The sequence below is a fragment of the Vombatus ursinus genome, unplaced genomic scaffold, assembly GCF_900497805.2.
Source record: "Vombatus ursinus unplaced genomic scaffold, bare-nosed wombat genome assembly UNPS02014785.1, whole genome shotgun sequence".
In the NCBI taxonomy this organism is placed as follows: Eukaryota; Metazoa; Chordata; class Mammalia; order Diprotodontia; family Vombatidae; genus Vombatus; species Vombatus ursinus.
The window spans coordinates 8418596-8443015 of record NW_020954563.1 but is presented as its reverse complement, the minus strand read 5'-3'; the positions used below and the strand labels follow the sequence as shown (position 1 = coordinate 8443015).

Here is a 24420-nt window from a genome sequence, read left to right as displayed (position 1 = left end):
AGGCAAATTGGCTGGGATTGGTAATCCTTTATTCTCAGGTCTCCATCTCTTCATGGAGTTGGTGGGGGTTTCTTGGTGACATTTTGAGAGCAGTGGAGCCACACACCCCACCCCCACCAAGGGCCAAGTAGTCCCAAATGCTATCTGGATACCCTTGGGTCTTGTGCCACCTGAGGGGGGTCGTGTAGAAGGCATCTGGTGTCTTTCCACCTGCAGTGCTTCACCCCCAAATTAATAGTCAACCCAGCAACAGTGCAATGGAATGGTAAAAACCCCTCACTTGATCCAGGCCTCATCCCATGAAGACTGTCTATTGCATTTTCTTATTTTGTGTGTTAGGATTTGGATTTTGCCCCAGAGGATCCCTTTTGATTTCCAGGGTAAGAGTCCTCTCTGAGATGGCAGTATTTCTTCATACAACATGCCCTCCCTGCCACTTTATGTGGAACACTGAACCTTTCCAACATCATTTCAGACCACAGCATGAAGAACAAGTTAAGTTAATAACATTAAAATCACCAACATTCAGTCAAAAGGGAATGGAGACTAATGACTTTAGATAACTTACTAGAAAACACTCAGTAGGGTTGAGCAGTATTACCTGGGGTTCAGATGAACGTTTTCAAGTCTATTTAGATGCTCAGGTGAAATGAAACAAAATGTTGCTCCAAGATGGAAATCTTGTCAGATCTGAGTTTACTGCTTTTTTAGTTCGTTCTTTGCAGTTTAAGTCAGGTGTCAAATTTCACAACCACTCTGGGTTACAATCAGGAAGAGCAGAGCTCTCTGTGTATGTGTGTGTGCGTGCACCAGAACTAAGGTAAACAGGGTACATTGGCACCAGGTGCTCCCCAGGGAGGGATCACATTGGAGACTAACTCCTTTCAGCTATCCTGGGCAGTCTATCTAACCACTCAGCTGGAGAGTTAATGATGTTGCATCCTGCCCTCTGTCAGATCTTGAAGAATATCAGAAGGGCTTAGACTGCTGCTGGATGTGAGCATTAGAGCACATTTCCAAGCTGGCCTCATAACCAGCAGGGGCAAATGAAAGTAAACAAGGCTGCTCTCCTATTCGAGTCTGGTTAGAGTGGCCAGTTAAGGCTGCCAGAAATCCCCTGAAAAATAGCCCCCCCAAATGAGACTCAGTGGCTCCTAGAAGCCTATTTTGCACAGGTAGAATGGCACTGAGCCACTTCCTACCATCTTGGGGATTTCTGACTCATTAGTTAAGGAAACTTGGGACTGATCATATAGATAGAGACATGAGCTGTAGTGGAAGATGGCTTGAAAGGAGTGAAATGACTTCGGTGGGGAGGTAGAAAAAATGGATAGGTTAGTATGTGACTAGGGGAAGATTCTTAGGAGGCAGTGAATGTGCTACTAGACATTAAGGCTAAGTATGGACAGGCTGGTGAAAATTTAGGGAGGTTAGTAGACATTTTAAAATCTATGTGCAAAGCTGCATTAAACACTCTCTGGGTTCAGTCTAGTTTTCCACTGAGTACACTGGCTGGGAATCTCAGGGATCACCAAGCTTGGCTGAGGCTCAAGGACCTATGTTTGGCTCATAAAAAAGTGGGAGGGGAAATTGAAAATTGAAATGGGAAATGTATAGGAAATGGTGGAATCAGCCCAATCCTCACATCCCTGTCAATAGGAACTCAGGAAGGGGATACTAGGATGTAAAATCCAGTACAACTGTTGCCTGTGAATAAGAATCTGGGTTCTGAATCCAAAGCAATTAATTCATATCATTTGGAAATTGAGCATTCTGGGATTCCAGCTGTGCCAAGTAGGTGTCTGGATATGGTAAGGAAACCAATGTTCAATTGCTGAACTGCCTTGTATCCCCCTCAACTTCCCTAACATTTCAACATTTCAATGGGAGCACTATGTTGCCCTGTGTCCTGACAAACAGGATACCTCTCAATCCTCAATAAATTACTCTAAGGATCTGGGGAATGAATTAAATTATTAAAATAATATAAACTACCTTAAATATTTATAGTCAGGAAAATTCAACAGTATCATGTGTCAGGGCTCTGGAGTCTTTCTGCCCCATAGTCCAGGAGATTGCAGGTTCACTAACTCCTCTCTGGCTAGGTCAAGTGAACTGTCCACCAAGGTTGTTTAGCAGGCGTGTCTTTGCTTTTGACTGCTCCACGTAAACATAGTATTGAGGCTGCTACTGCTCTAGCACATCTGAAGAAAGAACAAGGATTTAAGCCAATGATATCCAAATGCTTAAAAAACAAAATCTCTGCTAGATTGGTGGCTCCCTGGCTTCTCTTAAGTGTACCCAGATCCTGAGGCCGACATTCCCTGACCCTAGCTCCCACAAGTCTGGTATTGGTTTTTTTTTTTTACATCATTGTTGGACATGAGCTGCCAAAGATGGGGAATGTAAAACCCCTTACTTCTAAGATATGAAGATCCAGACTCTTTGAGTGGCTGGCTACCCTATCATACTCCATGGAGAGTCACAGAAATCCAGGGCAGCAAGAGCCAGAGGCTAAGAAATGTGAGAAAAAGGAAGGGATTATTCTGGGCCTCAGAGAAAAAGTCCAAATCTAGTTCATCATTATGTAGTATTGCCAGGACCTATCGTGTTTCACAAAAACTTCATTGGGTTGTCTTAAAGGATGGATCACGTCTTCTCAACACTGGGTGTTTGAACTGCAATGCATGGTAATGGAGATATACAGTGTCATCCATTTGGTACAACCAGATTTCTTGTTAAAGCTCCTGGCCTTTTACCGCACATATAGCCAGGCACTGCCAGTGCCTCCTGGCTTTGCTATTGTTTAAAAGGAAATCTTCCTGGTGTTGTAGAAGATTACAGGGGAAAAGCATCCCTCGGAAGAAAGGTTTAAGACTTAGGCTGTTGAAATCTCTTCTCAAAACCACATCAGTTTTAGCTGTACTGTGGCTGCCTATTTGGGGTATCTGTAGTCCCCAAAGGATACCTCCCCTATTAGGTATCCTAAGAAAAAATTTAAGTTGAGCAAGAAGTTCTTCTACTCCCTTAGCACCCAAGAAGAGGCTCTCAGAGAAGATCCCTAGTAGCGAAGCTCCAACACTTAACTTTGATCTCTCCCATTCCCTGTCTTCTCATCTGAAGGTTGGAGGTCACTCAGCCCATGATATTCCTGTTGCTTGATGCAAAAGGGATCTCTTGCATTTCTTCCCCTTGGAACCTATTCCATAGGTTTCCAAGCTTTGATGCAACATCTGCTTCTTAAATCCTCCTTCCAATGCAAGGTGGTGTTTAAGAGACAGATGTACAGGCTGCTGGACCCCCTCTGGGCTCTGTTGCCTCATATCAGCTGATCCAGATCTACTCAATGGGTCACTAGAGATTTGGCTTCTCACGATGACTGTTTGCTGAGGGGTGGGATGGGACAAGGGGGAGCATTGCTGTTCTGTCCCTTGGCAGCATGATCATTCGCTGGAAGAAGCTGTCCTCTCTTCCCCTCCCCGGATGGTTTCGGGGGGATGTAGTCTGCATTTAGAGGGAGAGTGCCTGGTGATGGATCGGGAAGGCCGAGCAAAGCAAGAGGTCAGAGACTGGGCACTGCAGTCACACATGGCATCCTGTGGAAGGGGAGGCAGAAAGTTAGCTGTAATAAAGAAATGAGCCTGAATGCACTGATGACAGGAAGATGGGCACACTGGCAACTGGCATCAACCTGTGACCAGGAGCTCTAAGACACTCTAATGTCAATAAGGAGTCTGACAACACTGACTTTTAAAATAATATTCTAGGAAAGTTAAATGTAGCTGTTTTGACTTTCAGTTGGAATTAAGGAAAATAGCAGAGTGTGCCTTTTACTTAATGTTTGTTGAGTAGAGAAGACATGGCATGTGAGCAATATCCGTAAAATTATACATAATATGTTACAAGGTTGAAAATGGACTTGTTCACCAAATCCTAGACATGAGAATTAGGTCCTTATTAAAATTTGAAGGAGGTAAGTTTAGGATAGCATAGAGAAAAACTTATGGAACTGATTACTCCAGATATTGGTACAAGCTAAAAATATAAATATATTTTACAAAAAAGTTCAGCAAAACTATTCCTGAATGACAACTATGCCAGATCTCAAATAAGCCATTAAGAAAATGAGAATTTTCTTTCTGTTGGCAGGGAGCTAGGGAAGAAAGTTGGTCTCAATCTTTCAGGTTAACATCAAGGAAGAAAACTGTGCATTTCCACAAAATATCCCTTAGGACCCTGGTTGGAGAAAGCCCACTTGGGCTAGATGGACCATAGAATTAGACCAGTGTGATAATTTCCACGTTCCTACATTCTAAGAATATCTGTTGTCACTGAATAGGGATATCTTTTAAAAAAGTGAGCCTCCAATTCATCTACAATGTCAAAAATTGCTGATTCCATTTATTGCCTTCTCTGTGTACCCTAAATCTTGGGGGATATCTTCAAGGCTGACCTGCTAAGATCCTTTGGGAAGTGGCACCATTGCTCCTTGTGCATTTCAGATATTATTAATGTAAAAATCAGATCAGCTATCAAAAAAAGGAAGAAAGGTTATGGATCTGGCTTATAAGGCAATTAGAAATAATTCTTAAAAGAGTACATAGAATCTAGAGATGAGTGGAGAATTTGAGGGAGACTGTTGAAGGGAAAAATGTATGTTGAGTTTATGAGATTGACACATTGCCTGCTATATTAAGAAGGCACCTATATGCCACATCAATAGATTGTTAGTGGAGCTATGAATTGGTCTAGCTCTTCCTTTGAGATTCTTGAACTTTTTGTCTTCCAGATAAATTTCATTATAACTTTTCTTATCTCCAAAGAATAATCATTTGGTAGTTTAGTATAGCATTGAATAAGTAAATTAATTTAGGGAGTAATGCCATTTTTTAATACAACACCAGAACCTACTCATGAGCAAATATTTCTCTAATTATTTAGATCTACATTTAAGGTAACAGTGATTTATAGCTGTAGTCTTATGAGTTCCTGTGTGTCTTGGTTGGTAGATTCCCAAGTACATCTTTTAGTTATTTAATATCCTACAGCTTTGCTAAAGTTAGTTTCATTAAACTTTCAGTTTACTCTCTAGTATATTCTTTAAGTACACCATCATATCTACAAAAAGTAATAATTTGTTCCTTTTTTCCTATGCTTATTTCCTCGATTTCTTTTTCTTATTGCCATTGTGTGCATTTCTTACATGATATCAAACAGTAGTGGTGACAATAAACAATTTTGCTTTACCCTGTTCTTATCAGAAAGGCCAAAAGTTTATCCCCATTATTTATGCCCATATATGCTGGCTCTTGGTTTTTAGCTAGATTCTACTTACTATGTTAAGGAAGGTCCATTTATTCCTATGTTTTCTGGTGTGTTTTTTTTTTTTTTAGTAACAGAAAAGGGTGTTGTAGTTTATTAAAAAAAAACCTTTTTCTCCATCTGTTGATATAATCACATGTTTTTATTTGGTTGTTTTGGCTATTTATTGTTCTAGTAATTTGGAACTATTGCTAAAAAGTTACTAAATTGTGAATACACAGTGATACCACTGCTCAATGTATATCCCAAAGAGATCAAAAAGGAATAGGACCCAAATGTATAAAAATATTTATAGCAGCTCTTTTTATAATAGAAAAGAAATGGAAACTAAGGAGTGCCTATAAATTGGGGAATGACTGAAAAAATTATGGTAAACGAATGTAATATAATGTATTGTGCTTTAAGAAATGTCAAAAAAAAAAAAAAGACAGTTTGAGAGAAACCTGGGAAAACTTGTATAAACTCATGCAGAGTGAAGTGAACAGAGCCAGTAGAACAACTTATAAAAACAATATGATTTAAAAAAAAAACAACTTAGAAGGACATAAGAACTTTGATGAAAGCAATGACCAATTATAACTTCAGGGTACAGATGATGATATATGTTACTCACCTTCTGACAGAGAAGCGACAGACTTCAAAATACAGAATGAGGCATATTTTTTGCACATGAACAACATGGGAATTTGTTTTGCTTGCCTAAATATATTTGTTACAAGGCTTTTTTTCTTTTTTCCTCCCATTTGAGATAGGAGAGAAAATAAATGCTTGCTGATTGAAAAGAAGAAAAAAAAAAAGAAAGCCCTGTATTTCCATGACAGAAAAGGATCATAGAATCACAGAATGATATAGCTAGAAGGGAACATAAAGATATAACATTATTCACCAGAATGAATACTGTGGCCCAGAGAGAGAAAGGGATTTAGTCAGGGTCATCCAGCAAGTTAATAGAGTGACCTCTACTTTTTACTAGTAATTCATGTGGGGACAAGACAGTGTGGCTAGAAAAAACCTATAAAATATTGCTAAAGATGAAAAAATCTTGAGTAAATCGTGTTTTCATTACAGATACCCACTGAAAGCAAGGTATATTATACAGAAGAGAAAAGCAGATTTAGGAAGTGAGTAGTTGGTTAGGATACCATGCCAGAAAATAGGGATGTGGATTTCTTGGCCACAGCTTAAAATATAAGAATGACAGGTTCCTATCTAGGCTTGCAGCTAGTAAAAGGCTAATAAAAGTAAAGGCTAGATGTTTACAAATTTAATAAGCTTTAAACTGAAATGAAAGCAGGAGAGAGAAAATTTTGCCTTTATTTTCACTAAGCACTGGAGACACTCAGAAGTTGATAAACTTGTGATAAAGTCCAAGTAAGGAAACTCCAATGCATACTGGTAATTTTTCTGCAATTTATAGTCTTTGAGAATTGCCTGGGGGACTGAGAGGTTAATTAAAGGTATCCAAGGTTACATAACCAGTGTGATGCTAGAGCTAGTTTTCTCTCCATTCTGACATGCAGCCTCTCTTTTTAAAAGCTATAATATGGATAAAAGGGGTGGGAAGGAACAAAGGAGGGATTGGACTACAGCTTAGAGTGCCTGGGACAGTAGGTACTTATGATAACAGTGACAAACATGTCAGAACTACCCAACTTTTGCTTCTGCTTCTTTTAAGGAGTGTGATATTTGGACTAAAAATGACAGAACAAAAATAGTTAATAGGGAATTGATATACATAATAAGTAGGTAGTAAGAGACTAACTAGGTTTCCTTAATAATTTAAAGTCAACAGGTCTGATCAATCAGTCAACAAGCATTTTTTAATCTGCCTTGCCTTAGATACTGGGCTAGGCACTGGGAACACAAATGCAACAAAATGATTCATGAAAAACTGATATACAATTGTCAAGTAACTTACAATGATCTTTGAGGGGAAAAGGTACTGCAGGATTTGAGATGGAAAAACTGTCTCATTTTTCAAAATGGAGAAGATCGTCTATGAACTTAAGGCCAATAAGTTTGATTCTGATTCCTGGAAAAACTCTAGGACAAGGGTTCTTAACCTAGGGTCCATGAACTTGTTTTTTAAAATATTTTGATAACAGTATAATTGGTCTCCTTTGTTATTTTGTTATTTAAATTTATTTATTTATTTTATTTATATTATTTATTATTAAATTTATTATTTAAAAACATTCTGAGAAGGCTTCACCAAACTTACAATGGGATAAATTATACAAAAAATATTAAGAAAACAGACATTCAGTAAACATCTATAACAGGAATGGGTAATCACAAAGAACCAAAATGGTTTCAGCAAGAATAGGCCTTATCAGAATAACTATTTCTTTTTTTTAGACAGGGTAACTAAACTGGTAGAGATTAGAATAATACTATAGACAAGGGTTTATTCAGATTTTAGCAATGCATTTGATAGTCTCTCATGCTATTGTAGAAAACATGGAAAAAATGTGAGCTTGATGCTTAGCACAATTAGTGAAATTTGGAAATGGTTCAATGGTCAGATACAAATTTGATTCCAGACTGAAGGAAAATCTACTGGGGTGCCTCAGGATATATGTTTAGGCTTATACTATTTTAGTAAACTTTTCAATGAATGACTTGGAAAATTTCGATTCAATTCAGTAAGCATTTACATAGCAGGGAACTGTGCTAAGTCCTGGACATATAAAGAAAAAAATGAAACAGTTCCTTAAGGAACTTAAATTCTTGTTGGGGATAAAAACACATGCACAAATTAGTAAATGTTATCATTTGGAATGGGGGGTGGGGGTGGTAGGGGAGAAAGTTAGAGGACTCAGAAAAGGCCTTATATAGGAGGTGGTCAACCTTGAAGGAAGGAAGATGTTTGAAGAGGCAGAGGTGAGGAGGCAGAACATGCTATACAAATGGAGACAGTACAAAAGCATAGGGGAAGATAATGGAATGTTGTGTACGTGGAACAGAAAGCAGGCCAGCTGGGTAGAAATGTACAATCAGTGAGGGGGGAATAAAATGAAATAAGTCTGAGAAGGGATTGTAAAGGGCATTTAAATGCCAAACAGGAATGTTCCTATTTTATCTTAGAGACAATAGGGGTCTCAGAAGCTTCTTTGAAGAGTGGAGTGACATGGTCAAACCTGTACTTTAAGAATGTCAAATTGACAGCTATGTGAAGCTATATAGATCAGAGAGGAGACACAATGGAAAAAATGAGGATTCAGAAAGATATTGACAGACTAGAATACTGAACCAGATTTGATAGAATGGACTTTAACAGGGATAAATGCAAAGTTGTTGACACCTGGGTTCAAAAAATCAATTTCACTAGTACAAGATGCTAGAGATGTGGCAAGAGAGCAGTTTACCTTGAGGAGAATCTTAAATGACATTAAAAGAGGCACTGCTATATGCTGCTGTAGTTATACCAAATCTAGAGTACTGCATTAGTTCCAGGTACCATATTTTAGGGAGCACACTGATAAGCTGGGGAATATCCAAAGCCAGGCAGTCATGATGGTAAAGGGCATTAAGATCATGTCATATGAGGATATATTCATGTCATATGTGGATGTTCAGCCTAGAAAAAAAGATTATAAGGGGGCATGGATGATAACTGTATTAGAAGGACTGTCATGAGGAAAGGGGATTAGAACTGTTCTCTTTGTCCTCCAGAAGGGAGAACTAGGAGTGATGGGTAAAAGATGCAAAGAAACAAATTTAGGGGGTAGCTAGTGTATGGAGTTCCAGCCTTGGAGTCAGGAGGATCTGAGTTCAAATCCAGACTCAGACACTTGACACTTACTAGCTGTGTGACCCTGGGCAAGTCACTTAACCCCAATTGCCTCACCACAAAAAAAAAAAGCCAAAAAGAAAAAGAAACAAATTTAGGCTTGAGAAAAGGAAAATTTTTCTAATAATCAGTGACTCAAAAGTAGAATGGGCTGCCTTGGGAGATAGCGGGATTCCCGTTCCCCTTTCCCCCCAATCAACCTTGTATGAGACTTCCTACCCACAAATAGCTTCCCTTTCTGAATGCCTCTTAGGTATTTGTGATGTTTCCCACCAGGAATGAGAATAAGAGTATATTGGTCTTTTGGAAGGGATGAGGGGTAAGGCACTTTAAGGAAGGAAATGGAAACAGAGAAGTAAGACGCACAATCTCAGTTTTAAAACAAGGACTCCTAGCATGGCAACACTCCATCCTTCCCTGCCTTAGTTCTCACAGAAAGGGAAAGAACCCACATACCTACCTCATTAGCCACAGTCAAATTGCCATCTGGATCTCGAGGGGTTCCATCCTTACCCCCCTGGGAGAGTAAAGCTGGCTTGACCTCCTCACAGCTGCTCAGCTTTAGAGTTTTCTTGCTCAAAATCCTGGCAATGCCTTCAGATTGGTGGTAACTTGCTGGGGAAAGAGGCTCTGGCCTTTTGGTGCACTCATCTCCCACTACTTCCTTCCGATCTGTCCCAGAAGTGGGACTCTGTGAGCGGCCACACACGTTACGGAAGAACTCCTGTACGATACCATACTTGTGAGTTTCTGGTTTGGTGCGGGTCTCCTGGCTCCCTGGCTTCCAGATAGACTCAGTGCTCCCAGAGTGCTCTACTACATTGAACAAACTAGATAGTCCGTCATTAATGTTGCTTAAGACTGGGCTGTCTCGGGTTGTGGTGGATCTGGCCCAAGCTGATCCATTTTGCTTACTCTGGTGAAGATTCCACAGACTTCGGTCCTTAGAGCTATCCAGTTTGGACACAGATCTCCTCTGAAGCTTTGGTGACCCATATTTAGGAGAACAACAAGGTCTTTCAATGCGAGAGTGGACCTTCTCCAGTGAAGAAGATATCTGTTTGCTTCGGACAGATACCAGAGAAGAGCTACGGGGTGACCAACTCTTGCCATGCAGGCTTCCCCGAGGCAGGTCAGTTTGAAGACCAATACTCACTGTCTGGATAGTCTGGGTGCCTACACTTGTCAGCCCTACAGTCTGACTTGACATGCTTTTTACCTTCCTTTCCAGAGAGCCAGAGCGGATGGCCTGGCGGACACAGTTGGTAATTTCTTTCATGTCATCGCTCATGTTGCCTGACATCTCAAAGTCATGTAGGGCAGAGGGGAAGTTGGGCACAGGAGCTGCAGAACTGCTGACTGGGCTACTGTCCAAAAGTTCCCGGTGTTTGGAGAAGTTACACAGCCACCGGCCATATGTACTTTCAGCCAAGCCTTCCGACTCTGCTGACTCTTTGGGTTTGGCCATGGTAAAGAGGAAGCCGGGCTCAATGAGAATTTTTCCTTCTTTATTCTGGACCAGAGGGACCCCTAGCCTACGGGCCACAGGTGGGCTGTAGTAAATCCGGATGCCTGTTTTATCAGGAGCCGTGTAGCTCCTCTGCATCTGCTTCTGGGCACAATCCTGGTAGGCCAGGCTGCCTCTCCTGTTGCAATCTCTAGGGGAGAGCCCCAGCTTCTCTTTGGTCCCCTTTTCTGGGCTGGCCTGCTCATTGTCCACAAAGGCAATTCTGGCAGGGTTCACTGTGGCAGTATCCATCAGGGTATTGGGCAGCAGGGAGGCAGCTGGAGAGGTCTTTTTGCCTCGGGAAGTTTCGTTGACTATGTTGGATGATTTGCCAGGAAGGTAAGGAGAACAGTCAAGCAAACTTTCAAACTCAGACATGGAAGAAACAGATTTGGTCCTGGTGGGAGAAGAAGATATGATGAGCACAACAAAACTTGGGCTCATGGATTGGAGACTGTTTTACAGGTGAGAAGAGGAACCTTGAGCACATAGGATCATAAAACCAGATAAAGAAGAGGAACCTCCCAGATCATCTCATACAAATGCATCATTTTGCAGATGTGGAAACTGAGGTCCAGAATGAGTGAGTGACTTGCCTAAGGTTAAACAAGGAGTAAGTAGCAGAGCCAGGATTTGAAGCCAGATCCTCTGACTCTTACTACTGCATCAGGTACCATGTACAGATGGGGAGGATTCACTGCCTAGTGTATTAAGCCCCTTAGTTTACATTTGAAGATCTCTATAATCTGAACCTACCTCATTTTCACCCCATTTTCACTGGGAAGACCCCCAGTAATAATGACATTTATATGGAGTTTTACATACATGATCTCATTTAAACCTCTTAACAACTGTGTGAAGTAAGTTCTATAGGTACTGTTATCTTTTTTTTATAGGTGAAGAAACTGAGGCTCAGAGAGGCTAAAGTACACATTCACACAGCTAGTGGGTTATGGAGGTAAGATTTAAATCCAATTCTTCCTGACTGCAAGTCCAGCACTTTACTTTGCCACACTGATTCTTATCCTCTACCATCAAGACATCCTCTTTAATGACCTCCACTCATACCAGGCTCTGTTCCTCCTCCATGCCTTTGCTTATGTTGTCCTTGTAGGGACTTCCCTCCCTGCTCCCACCTACCTATTCAAAGCCTATTTGTTTTCAAGACCTATCTTAAGGTTCAGTTTCTTTACAGGAAGCTTTTTGCTACCTCTCCAGCTCACATAATGGCTTCTGTCTCTCCCTATTGCCCATGAGACTTACTGTTTATGCCAGGGCCTCAAAGAGCCATTTGGGACTGCTTAAGACATATTATGCAGTTCTACAATCATACAAATACAGAATCAAATTAACAAATGTTTATGAAGGGAAAAAAATAGGATAGTTTTAGTAGAGAAGGATGAGTGTGAGACCACTAAACTACATGCCATACATTTTGGCATCTGATAATTTTTGACTTAGCACTTCTAGCATTCTGTTAGCTATGAGCAAATAAGATTTTAAACTTCTTAGGCACTGGGACAAACAAGTCATAGTAGGTGGTTATATTATTGAAGGAATGAATTTCAAGACCTGCATGCTGCTTCCTTTGACCCCCAAATGGAATGAAAGAGCATGACAAGGAACAAAGAGGAACCTAGTTTCTCTTGCTATCAAAGGCCCCACTCATTTAAAAAATAAAATTTTTTTAAAAAGCACAAATATTTCTACTACCCTAAGTTCCTGGATGACTCCTGGCTAAGCGGAAACCATAGCATGTACAGCACATGAAGCATTAAAAGGAAGGTATGGGTTGGGGGTGGGGGTTAGGTGGTCAGAACACAACAAACCCCAGGGGCCCAGGCCTCCTAACCTCTTTAAGTTGGTTCCATTGGCATCAGCTTCAGAAATGGTCTCTTTGTCATGTATCTTCTCAATAAGGGTCTGGAAGAGGAGAGGAACACTATGGTTTAGTCACCATGGTAGAAGGGAGAAGTGAAGTGATAAACACAATATAAATAAACACAGTACTTTCTTCTGTAACCTCAAAGCACTTTCCTAGGATCATAGCTTTAGAGCTGAAGGGACCTCAGAGGACATCTAGTTCAATCTGCTCATTTTACAGATGAGGAAATCGAGACCCAGTGAGGTTAAATGATTTGCCCAAGGTCACACAGGAAACAAACATTAGAAATCTCATTAGATATTTGAACCTGGGTCCTCTGCCTCTATAGCCTCAAAATACCAAAATCTAAGATTGGCTTCGTGCAAAAATTCCTTTCATTTCTATAGCAACTTCATTCTTTTCACTGCACTTTCACATATGATAGAACACTATACCCTTATCACAATACTGGAAGTTGGAAGGATTGGGATTATTAACCCAATTTTGTCATGTGGGGAAATAGTGGCTTAGATTAGAGAAACTAAGTAACTTGCCTAAGGTTACACAGAATTAGATTATCCCCATTTGACAGAAGAGCAAACTGATGCCCAAAACAGGTTAGATGTGTAAGAACACACATAAAGGAGGCATAAGAAATCAGGTCTTCTGGCTTCCAGCTTTTTCCATTTATCTACCCAGCTTCATTGTGGCTAATAAAGGCATTATAACAAAGCCTAAACATTGTTTAAGCTGAAAGACTTTCCCACATTAACAGTTAATGGAGGGCAGCTAGGTGGTGGAGTAGATAGAGCACTGGCCCTGGAGTCAGGAGGACCTGAGTTCAAATCTGGCCTCAGACACATAATACTTCCTAGCTGTGTGACTCTGGGCAAGTTACTTAACCCCAATTGCCTCACTAAAAAAAAAAAAAAAAAAACAATTAATGGAAGAGGTATGGAGGTTTGCCTCTTTTCTATGGAGGCTGGATATCTTTACATGCAGTCATAAAACATTAGAGCTGGAAGGACCACAGAGCTTATTTTCAAATCCCTCATATTCTAGGTGAGGAAACTCAGGCTGAGAGCTTAATGACTTGCCCAAGGGATTTAAACTCAGATCCTCCACTGCATCCTTATTGTAAGAATCAATATGAAACCTTGAATGTCTCCTTCAAGGATGTGCTTGAGCAGCTAGATATGGTTATGACAAGTGGGTTTATGCTATGGGTACCCATAGCAGTGCAAAATATGTTTAGGATGGAGGGCAGCAAATATCCCAGGAAACAGATTTTTCTCTGGCTCCTCCCTGCTTTTTTTATGAGTAGTTGCTCTAGCCAGCCCTCTCACAAGTCAGCAACTTCTGTCTTCCTTACCCCCCTGCTGGTAAGCTAGGAGACCCGGGATCATCACCTTGGCAAGTTGACTGGCCCAGCTGTTGAGGAAGCTCGACTCACCTCTTTCCAGCTGCTGTCATGCTTTTCCATCTCAATGTGTTTCAAAGCCCAGGAATCAGCTCCCTTTTGCAGCTAGGTAGTAGCAGAGAATGCAAAATTATCCCTTTGCCAATGCTCAGGGATGGTCATCTGCTTGTCCTCAAAATGATACTTGCTCCTCTCTGCCAGAAACTGAACTTTGCTGCTGACCATAAGAGAAAACCTTCCCATTGACTTATGGGACAATGGAATGTGTGTGTGTGTGTGTGTGTGTGTGTAAATAATACCTCATATTTGTGTGGTACTTTTAAGTTTTACAATTTCACTGGATTCTCATAATCCCGTGAGGAACGGTAGTATAGGTATTATTTCTATTTGATAATTGAAAAAACTGTATCTCTGATAAGGGAAATGATTTGCCTTATGTACCCTATGTAGCAGAAGCCACACTTGAATCCTGGTCTTTTGGCTTCAAGTGCTATGCTCTTTCCACTACATCATCCTAACTTCTCAGCAAGATTAATGGACTTGAGTCAGAAGATATCAGTTTCAGTTTGAGCTCTGCGACTTGCTACTTATGTGACCTTAGGTATGACAGAATCTCAACATAGGAAAAGTCCACACAATCCAACCTAATCCTGATTAAGAATTACCACTAGTCTAAACATCCCCTAGCAAGTGTTCATCAAACTTTTCTGTTAAGTCACTTCACTGAATTTCAGTTTTCTCATCTATAAAGTGGGGATATTAACACTAGCTTAAGCTTCTTCACAGGAATACTGTGAGGATAAAATGAGACAATGTACATAAAAATATTTTGAAAAAAGTGAAATGAGCAGAACCTGTAGAACATTATATACAGTAACAACAATATTGTACAATGATCAACTGTGAATGACTTAGCTATTCTCTGCAATACAATGATCTAAGATAATACTGAAGGACTTATGATGAAAAATGCTATCCACCTCCAGAGAGAACTGATGAAATCTGAATGCAGACCAAAGCATACTATTTTTTACTTTTTTTTTTCATTTTTTGGGTCTATTTTCGTTCACAACATGACTAATATGGAAATAGGTTTTGCAATGACTGCACATGTATAACATATCAAATTGATCGTCTTCTCGAGGGGGGAGGTGAAGGATGGAGAAAATTTGGAGCTCAACATTTTCAAAAATGAATGTTAAAAGTTGTTTTTACATGTAATTGGAAAAAATAAAATATTTTTAAAAGATGTTAGGCAAAATATAGAGCACTATATGAATGTAAGTTATTATTACTATAAAGTCCTAGAGCATGAAGTAGGAGAGGGTTAGACTCTTACTATTATTATTGGCAAAATCATAAGTTTGCGCTTTTATCTTTTTAATTTCTTTTTAAATTTTTTTAGTGAACAAAAAAATCTATTTTCTCTCACACTCAGAATGAAATATTTTTATTACTTTCAAAGCACTTTAATATCTGTTATTTTATTTGATTCACAGACCAGTCCTATGAAGTGGATATAGTCGGTGTTACTATCACTATTGAAAGATGAGGATTGATGAGTGAGTGAAGAAGTCAAGTGATTTACCAAGGTCACAAAACAAGTGACTGGCAGAGCCAGGGCTAGAACTCAGATCTCCTAACTCTTAAGTCTGGTGCCCTGACCTCTTCATCTACATCTTCTTTATGACAAACCTGTGAGGATACCTTAAAGCAGATATGGACTTTGAATAGCTTTTAGGGGAAAATGTCTCTCTCTGTCGAGCTTTAAGGGAAGACTGTGTGAGAGAGTAAGTTCTCTGCTTATATACAGTTAGGACCCATCAGAAGCCCTGGTACCAAATGAAACCAGTCCCTGGGCTCTCTCAGATCCGTTTGCAATTGGATAACAAGAGAATCTCCTTAAGGAGAAGGGGAACAAATCTCACATCTCTCTAGTGCAGAAGGAAGGACAAGTGTAGAACCAAGCTCTTGTGTGCCCTATTTTCTATGAACCTTCACACCTTTTGTATTACCAGGCAGAAGGAAAAAGTTTGATATGTCCTCAAACTATAAAAAGTCTCAGCATAACACAATGGAGGAAAAATCCTGGAGAGAAGTACCCATTTCCATAAGTGGTAGTGTGGTATTGAGGATAGACCAATGGCATTAGAGACAGCAAAACCTGGGTTCAAATCTTTTTTTTTTTTTTTTGCTTTTAGTGAGGTGATTGGGGTTAAGTGACTTGCTCAGGGTCACACAGCTAGTAAGTGTCCGAGGCTGGATTTGAACTCAGGTCCTCCTCACTCCAAGGCCAGAGCTCTATTCACTTCGCCACTTAGTTGCCCCATGGGTTCAAATCTTGCCTCAAATACTTATTAATTGAGAGGAGCTTAGTGAGGGTGAGCCAGTGAAGACAGATACACAGATAGTAGCTACCTCAAGTGAATGAAAGTAGCCAGATTTGGGTCAGCCTGAGTCTGGGAATTATGTGGATGCCATGGGTTAGCCGATACTATTTTTTATTCTTGGCTTTTGATTCATGGTTCAATTAAAAAAAACACCAAAAAAAAAAAAACAACCAACCAACCCAAAGTGGTGTGACTTCCTAACAAAAGAGAAGACTGGACTCTATGTAGAAAGACATTTTAAGGCATGGTCAATGCAGGAATTGGTTTTGATTGATTGCATATTTGTCATAAGGTTTTTTCTTTTTTTCAGTGGAGACTAAAAGAGAAAGATAAATGGTTAATTAAAAAAAATAGAATTTTAAAATAAGAAAACTAGTGTGGTTTGTTCTGTCTTTCGTTCGTGCTTGAGTTCAGTTTCCTAGCACTTACAATGACCATGTGTACCTGTTTATCTGTAGGTCTGCATATATATGTCTGCATGTGTCTTTGCACGTGGGTTTCTGTGCATTCTGTGCATGTATATTATGTGAGGCTTTGTGCATAAATAGGAATATTTATGAATACATGTGCACATGGGTACTGAATGTACCAGTCCACGTTCTAGTGTCAGAATGTACGTGTGAGTGCATGTAGGCATATTCTTGGGGACAAGGAGGGCTTCCTCACCTGGCTTATTTTATTCTGTAGCTCCTTCACCTGCTGTTCAGCCTGCTGCTTCTCATCTTTGAACCTATCCAGCAGCTCTATCTTCTGTTGGTCCCAGTTCTTCTCACTGATCTGTAGCTGTTTAGTGAGGTCCATGACGGCACTGTAGGACTCAGCCAGGAGGTGCTGGTGTTCCTCCCTTTCTCTTTTCAGGATGGCCTTCCAGTCAGGCAGGGCTCGCTCACCCACTCCTTTCCCAGGTTTTAGTTCCAGCTGGCAAAACATAAGGCCTGACAGTTTAGGGAGAAGAACTGCAATTGGCCTAGCTCCTTCTCCAATCCCTGGTCTCCTCTAGAATCACTGACTGTCACAGCTCTAAGGGCTCCTAAAGACTACTCAGTCCAAACCCCTCATTTTACAGCCAGGGTTGGGGTGGGGGAAGGCAACTGAAAGTGACTTGATATAACACTTGTTAATGGCATCACAAAAATAAGATTTTGAACAGAATAAGGCCGATTTTTTACCTACGATGTCATAAATCCAAAAAGGGAATTTCCCTGTCTGCAATAGGAACAGATGGGCAATGGCTTTCTCCTTTCTACAGCCATGGACAACTGGGTCAGGGTGGAGTAGGAAGTGAGGGAACAAGTCATTATACTTAAAATCTACTTTCATCCCTATATTTTATCATACAATAAATGGGGATAGCCTCGACATAGGTTAGTTAGTTGATAGTAATTTAATTCAATCAACATTTGAAGTCACACTTTATGCCCACTACCAAATTCTCACATCCTCTTTCCTGAACTATTGAATAATTTCCTAACTGGTCACTCTCTAGTGACCTTCCAGTCTGTTCTTCAAAAGCAAGGAGAATTTTCCTTATGAGCAGCTCTGATCACAACATTCCACTGCTCAAAATCCTTCAATAGCTCCCCATTTATTATAAAATAAAGTCCAGGGGGCAGCTAAATGGTTCAGTGGATAGCGCACCAGCCTTGGATTCAGGAAGACCTGAGTTTAAATCTGGCCTCAGACACTTGACACTATCTGTGTGACCCTGGGCAAGTCACTTCACCCCACTGCCTTACAAAAATAAAATAAAGTCCAAACTTTTTTGCCTGGTATTCAAAGCCCTCCAGTATGATGCTTCCCTGTTGTTGTTTTTTTTTCAGGATTATCTCATTTTATTTCCCTTCCCACCAATCAAATTGAATGGATCATCATTCTCCATACATGATCCAGTTTTTTGACCTCTGTACTTTTGTTCATGTGGAAAAATTCTCCCATTGGAATCTTACCCATCTTTCAAAACCTAGTTCAAATGCCCCTTTTCTATGAAGCTTCCTCTGATCTCCCATATCACCTGGTAGAGGGAAAGAGTTTGATATGTCTGTAAATGAAGAGTCTCAGCACAGAACATTGGGGGAAATCTCTGAGCAGAGCAGTCATTTTCTTTCCCTATTTAAGTGGTAGTGTATCAAGAACAGACCACTGGAGTACAATTAGGAAAACTCAGTTCAAATTTTGCCTCCCATACTTACTACCTGTGTGACCTGGGCAAGTTATTAAACTTCTCTGGACCTCAGTTTCTTCTTCTGTAACATGAGGTGATTGGACTTGCTATCATCAATTCAGCAATGATCTTTTGATTTAGAGGCACTGTGGAGTAGTAGATAGAGTACTAGATTTGGAGTTAGAAAGACCTGCGTTCAAATTCTAATTCAGAAACTTAACGTCTCTGAGCTTCACTCCTCATTTGTAAAATAAGGATGTTAGACTTGGCCACTAAGTTCTCTTTTAGCTCTAAATATATCATCCTATGATTCTTTAGCCATCACATTTTTTTCTTACCTCTTATAATATTAACTTACATTTAGATAGTGTCCTAATATTTATAAAGCACTTTCCTATGCACTTTTAGTATTCTAATTTACAATTATTTGTGCCAGGGCCATTGCTCCTCTATTAGACTCTGAGTTCCATGAGGGCAGAGACTGTGTTTTATTTAAACTATAGGACCCCTAGCTCCTTTGGCTTCACAGACCCTCCTCCCAACTGGTGATCTGAACCTGGTTCCACCCAGTTTCAACCTATGAACATGAACTCAATCCCTTCTTTCCTGACCTCTGGTCTTCTTGACATTCAATTGACGGGGACAGCTAGGTAGCACAGTGGATAGAGCATTGGCCCTGAAGTCAGGAGGACCTGAGTTCAAATCCGACCTCAGATACTTGACACTTACTAGCTGTGTGACCCTGGGCAAGTCACTTAACCCCATTGCCTAGCCAAAAAAACAAAAACAAAAAAGACATTCAATTGATGATTTGACTGTCACCCTATGTTCCTGACCCTATTACTACCTGCTGCCCAAGTGTACTCATATAGCCTAATATATCCTAATCTCAGTAGCCTAATGATCTGACACCTTCCTCTCTCCCTCTTTTGCTTCCCTCTCTACCTCCCACTGGTCCCTTCACAAGAGTTTGGTTTTAACATTTCTGACCTTGGAACCCTAGCTGAAATGAGCCCAATAGCAGCAGCTCAGCAAGAAGGGCTAGGGCTGTTTCTGTATTCAGAATCCACCCTATTTGGTAGGTTTGGCTATGACATAGAGGAGAGCTAAAGTGGCTGCTAGTAGGGAGAGTTGGTCCATTTTCTCAGGGAAGTAGATGGATTTCCAGACTGAGTATAAATTCCTGGGTGGCCCAGGATGGGGCAGTTCACTTCCACAAATATGTATTAAGTGCCTACTGTGTTACCATGTGCAGCAGAACACTGATAGGTGCTTGGGGAGATAGAAATTTTAAATAAGACATAGTCTCTCCCTTCATGAGGCTCTAGTAACAGTACCTGAAACATGCACAGATAATTACCGGAGATAATAATACATGATAAATGCATAAGTGCCCTCTCGGATTAAAGTGAGGAAACACCTAGAGAGAACTGGAAAGGCTTTGTGGAAGAGGGGACATTGAAGTTGGGTTTTAAAGGATGAGCAGGAATTAGGTAGGAAGAGCCTGGCAGCTAAAGGCCTCACCTGTGCCAGGTGGCACTTGAGCTCAGTCTTCTCCATTTCCCAGGCAGACTTAGCCTTAGCAAACTGCTGCTGGAGCTCATTCATGCCCCGCCGCTCTTCCCGAAGCTCTCGGCACAATTCTTTCAGGATGATCTTCATGTCTGCAAGAGTCTTCACATATTCATTGGGCTGTAGGGGTGTAAGATTGGAGATTGAGAGGCAGAAGGAGCGTTGGAGGTAAGCTAGGTCCACCCCCTCATTTTAGAAATGAGAAAACTGAGCCCTAGGGAAGTTCAGTGATTTGCCCAAAGTCACAAAGGTAGTAAACGGCAGAGCCAGAGTCTGAACCCAGGACCTCTGATTTTAAATCAAGTATTCTTCTAAGTACTGGAAATCTGGTACTTTCACCCACCCTTAGGTCTTGTGTTAGACACTCTGAACTAGACTAGTGATGCACCAACCATCCATTTGCCCAATCCCTCCCTGACATCAACCTAGAGGCCAGCTGTTTTCTATAATACCAGAGAGACTGTCAGAATCAGTCTCTGGCCTGAAAGAAGCCCCAGAGGGCACCTGGATGAACCAGTCTATGAGCAGGAATCTTTTCTACAATATCCTTCTAAATTGTTCTCTGCTTGAAAACCTCCATCCTATCATATACCTTGTAAAAAAAAAAAAAAGGAAGGGATTGTATATGAAACTACAAATCTCCACTATGTAGAGCTTTTAATTATATAAATTCTTTTTATAATTCTCTTTAATTACATGATTGTAAATTCATGTAACTTTCATATGTGTTCTGTTTCTCTGATTCCTTCTGACCTGTTCTTTCAGCCTTCTTTTCAACAGACTAAAGAATCCCAGTTTCTTCAACTAATAGTAGCAGGGCATGGTCACCAGTTCTCTGACTACCTTGGTCAAGCTTAGCTATGTATCCAGTATTTTCAAGTGCGGTTATTAGAAGCATCATAACAACATTGGGACATTACCTAAACTGAAGGACCTCCCCATGTTAGACTGGATGTTCTAACACTTATCCTTAGAATGTTGAAGCTGGAAGGAATCAGAGTTGCCCCAAACATTCCATTTTGTCAACATCCTTCCAATAATGTGACACCCGGAAGTGAAAACAACACTCCAACTGTGGTGTGATTTACAGTGAAATTGTCACCTCTGAATGCTATTCTTTTCTTTTTAGGTGAACATTTTGTATGTGAACATTTTGGTTGCTGAAAGGGGCAGAAAAAGAACATTTCCATAAGGAAATAAGACTGATAAGACCAGCTTCAAAAGATACACAATCTCTCAATTAAAAATGGGGAGAGACAGACTATTCTAAGCATCAGAGAGAGAGCTCCCCCTCAGATAAATGTTGAATTCAAGAGGACTACAGAATGGTCCATCAGAAAGTTTGATATGAATGTTTTTATAGTTTTAAAGATTGTTACTAAGAAACTGTATATCAAATAACTGTCTAAAGACTATGGGAAGATTATATAATGACTATTGGGGTCACATCTGATAAAATGAGGAATTTTTGAGTCTTAAATCAAAGACTAGACATGGGTCCTACTTATAAAGAAGCTTTGATTTGAAGTGTCAGAATAGGGATAGGAGATGACCAGATGGAGACAGAAGCAGGAAAGAAAGCTAAGCATAGGAATTAAAAAGGGACAGAAGACATAGGAGGCAATAAGAGGAGTTACATAGAAAATATAGAATTTGGGGGCAGCTAAGTGGCACAGTGGATAGAGCACTGGCCCTGGAGTCAGGAGGACCTGAGTTCAAATCCAGCCTCAGACACATAACACTCACTAGCTGTGTGACCCTGGGCAAGTCACTTGACTCCATTGCCCAGCCAAAAAAAAAAGAAAATACAGAACCTGATAGGAATTGATCAAAACTAACAGGCAGACTTTGCAGCTATTTTGCTGGTAACCATGTTGATCGGGAGAATGAGACTGATTTGCTGAGAACTGAGTGGCTGTAGTATGACAAGTATTGGCCAGATAATTTCCCGAATCACTATCAGTGCTAAAATCTATAAGCCTATGAACCAACTACACAAGAATTGGCTGAAGGCACTAAGGATGTTTAGCCCAAAGAAGAGAAAACTTAGGGGAAATATGATTACTATCTAAAGTATTTGGATTGTCATGTGGAAAAGAGAATTAGATACCAAGCTTGGCACCAAAGAAGAGATGAGAAAATATGCCTCCTTCCCTTCTTTGGAGAGGTGGGGGACAATAGGTGTGGAACATTGTGTATATTGTCAGTCACTTTATGTATTGTCTTGTTTTATAGAACTGTCTTTTTTTTTCTTTTTCACTTTTATTTTTTGTTACAGGATTTTCTGGCTAGGGGAGAGGTAAGAGATATTTGAAAATGAAGGTAATGAAAAACCAAACAATATTTTTAAAAAGTTAGATTTGTTCTGTTTGACCCGCAAGGCAGAACTGAGAGCAACGGGAGGAAGCTGCAGAGTCATATTTCAACTCAGTAGAAGTCGAATTTTTCTACCAACTATAGCATACCAAAACTGGAATGGGCTAACCTTTTTAGTAAAGATAGCGAGCACTGATATAGCACTTTAAGGATTGCAAAGAACTATAAAAATATTATCTCATTTTATCTCTACGACAACCCTGAGAGGTGGTAGGTACTACCGCCATTTTATAGATAAGGAAACTGAGGCAAACAGAAGTTAAGTGATGGTGTATCCAGGGTGAAATAGCTAGTAACAGCCTGATGCTAGATTTGAACTCAAGTCTTCATGACTCTGTCTTGTGCTGTATCCACCGTGCCACCTAGCTGCCTCAAGATATTGAGTTCCCTATTACCTAAGGTTTTAAACAGAGGCTGTAGAAGAGATTTCTCTATGGAACCAGATGGCCTCTTACAGCCTCCAGCTGTAAGGTTTTGTTTTCTGTGACTCACCTAGGCTCATACAGGGCATTATTTTCAGAGCAAATACTAGAGTGCAGGTGTCTTAGAATCCCCTTTCTCTAAGGCCACATTTAGCATGGCCACTATGAATAACACTCTATTTTCCCCAAAGTTGATCCTGTTGGTTTTTTGGATGCTTTGCTTCACCTGCATTTGCTGACAGACAAATATGTGGTCAGCACAAATACAAAAACAGTTTGGGTTACTCTCCTGGACCCTTCATGTGATCTTTATTTTCTCCATGTCTCATTCCTTCTCAGGGACCTCACTTCTCTGGGTATAAAGTAGTGTAAAACATTGGAATGAGCAACATCAGAAGCCTAGATCATCTTATATCCTTTCTTTTTTCCCCTAAAGAACTCTCTTTACTAAGAAATGGTAGCTGAGGGTCAGGACCCCTCAAGGACACAGGAAATCTAGTCATTCATTGTGTGGTGACAAGCACTGATTAAGAGTCAGGACGCCAGGGTTCTGGTTCTTGTTTTCTTATGAACTTGATATACCATCTTGGACGAGACATAGGCAGCTAGATGAAGTCATGTGGATAGCATGTTTGATTCAGAGTAAGGAAGACCAGAATTCAAATCCTTCCTTAGATACTTTGCTATATGACCATGGGCAAGTCATTTAACCACTTCAGGCCTCAGTTTCCTCAACTGTACATAATAATAGCTAACAGTTATCTGACACTTACTATGTATCAGACACTGTGCTAAGCACTTTAAAAATCTTATCTCATTTGAACCTCACAACCACCCTGGGAGTTAGGTGCTGTTATAACCCTATTTTACAGATGAGGAAACTCAGACAGAGGTTAAGTGACTTGCCCTAGGATCATATAACTAGCAAGTGTCTGTGGCTGGATTTGAACTCAGATCTTCCTGACTCCAAGCCTGAGGCTCTATCCATGTTGCCACTTAGCTACCTGTAAAATGGGGATAAAAACAACACTACTTCATAGGGGTTTTGTGAGGATCAAAATAAGATAATTTTTAAAGTCAGTTTGTAAACTTTAAAGTACTATATAAATGTTAATTATTATTATCATTATAATCATCATTATTATGTCCATTTTCAGGGCCACTGTTTCCTAATATGTAAAATGGGGATAATAATCCCATTCCATATCATAGGGTTGTTATCAAAATCAAATGATACTAGATGCAAAAGTGAAAAATAAAATATAAGATGCCACACAAAGCATTATTAGTATATGATGATTATATTCAGCTATGGGCTGATATTTTTATTTTCCTGTCTCTTAAATATAAACATGGAAAGTCATAGGTCCGTAGGAGCACATCTAGAGCTGGAAGGAACATCTTGTCCACCAGAGATCATCTTGTCCATCAACCTCATTTTAACAAATGAAAACTTGAGGCCTTTGGGAGGTTAAGTACTTGCTGAAGGTCATATAGGTAAGAAGGGATCATCTTTCCCACCCCCTTCCTTTAAGGTTGGGGATATTCTCTTTTCGCTAGTGGTCAGCCTCTGTAACTCTACTTTAACAATGG

At 40.2% G+C, this 24420-nt stretch overlaps 1 protein-coding gene across 2 annotated transcripts in view; it reads right to left on the bottom strand.

The window, feature by feature from the left end:
* Positions 1–2333: 2333 nt before the first annotated feature.
* The window catches only part of SOGA1 (suppressor of glucose, autophagy associated 1), a 121173-nt gene continuing 99086 nt past the window's right edge, over positions 2334–24420 (bottom strand). For both annotated transcript variants that reach the window (XM_027867174.1, XM_027867173.1), the window contains 6 exons: positions 19982–20149; positions 16963–17214; positions 13940–14011; positions 12475–12545; positions 9576–11019; positions 2334–3596 (listed from right to left, as the gene is read on the bottom strand). In XM_027867174.1, coding sequence (XP_027722975.1) covers positions 3444–3596; positions 9576–11019; positions 12475–12545; positions 13940–14011; positions 16963–17214; positions 19982–20149 — 2160 coding nt within the window. In that variant the 3' untranslated portion in view covers positions 2334–3443. The remainder of the gene's footprint in view (positions 3597–9575; positions 11020–12474; positions 12546–13939; positions 14012–16962; positions 17215–19981; positions 20150–24420) is intronic.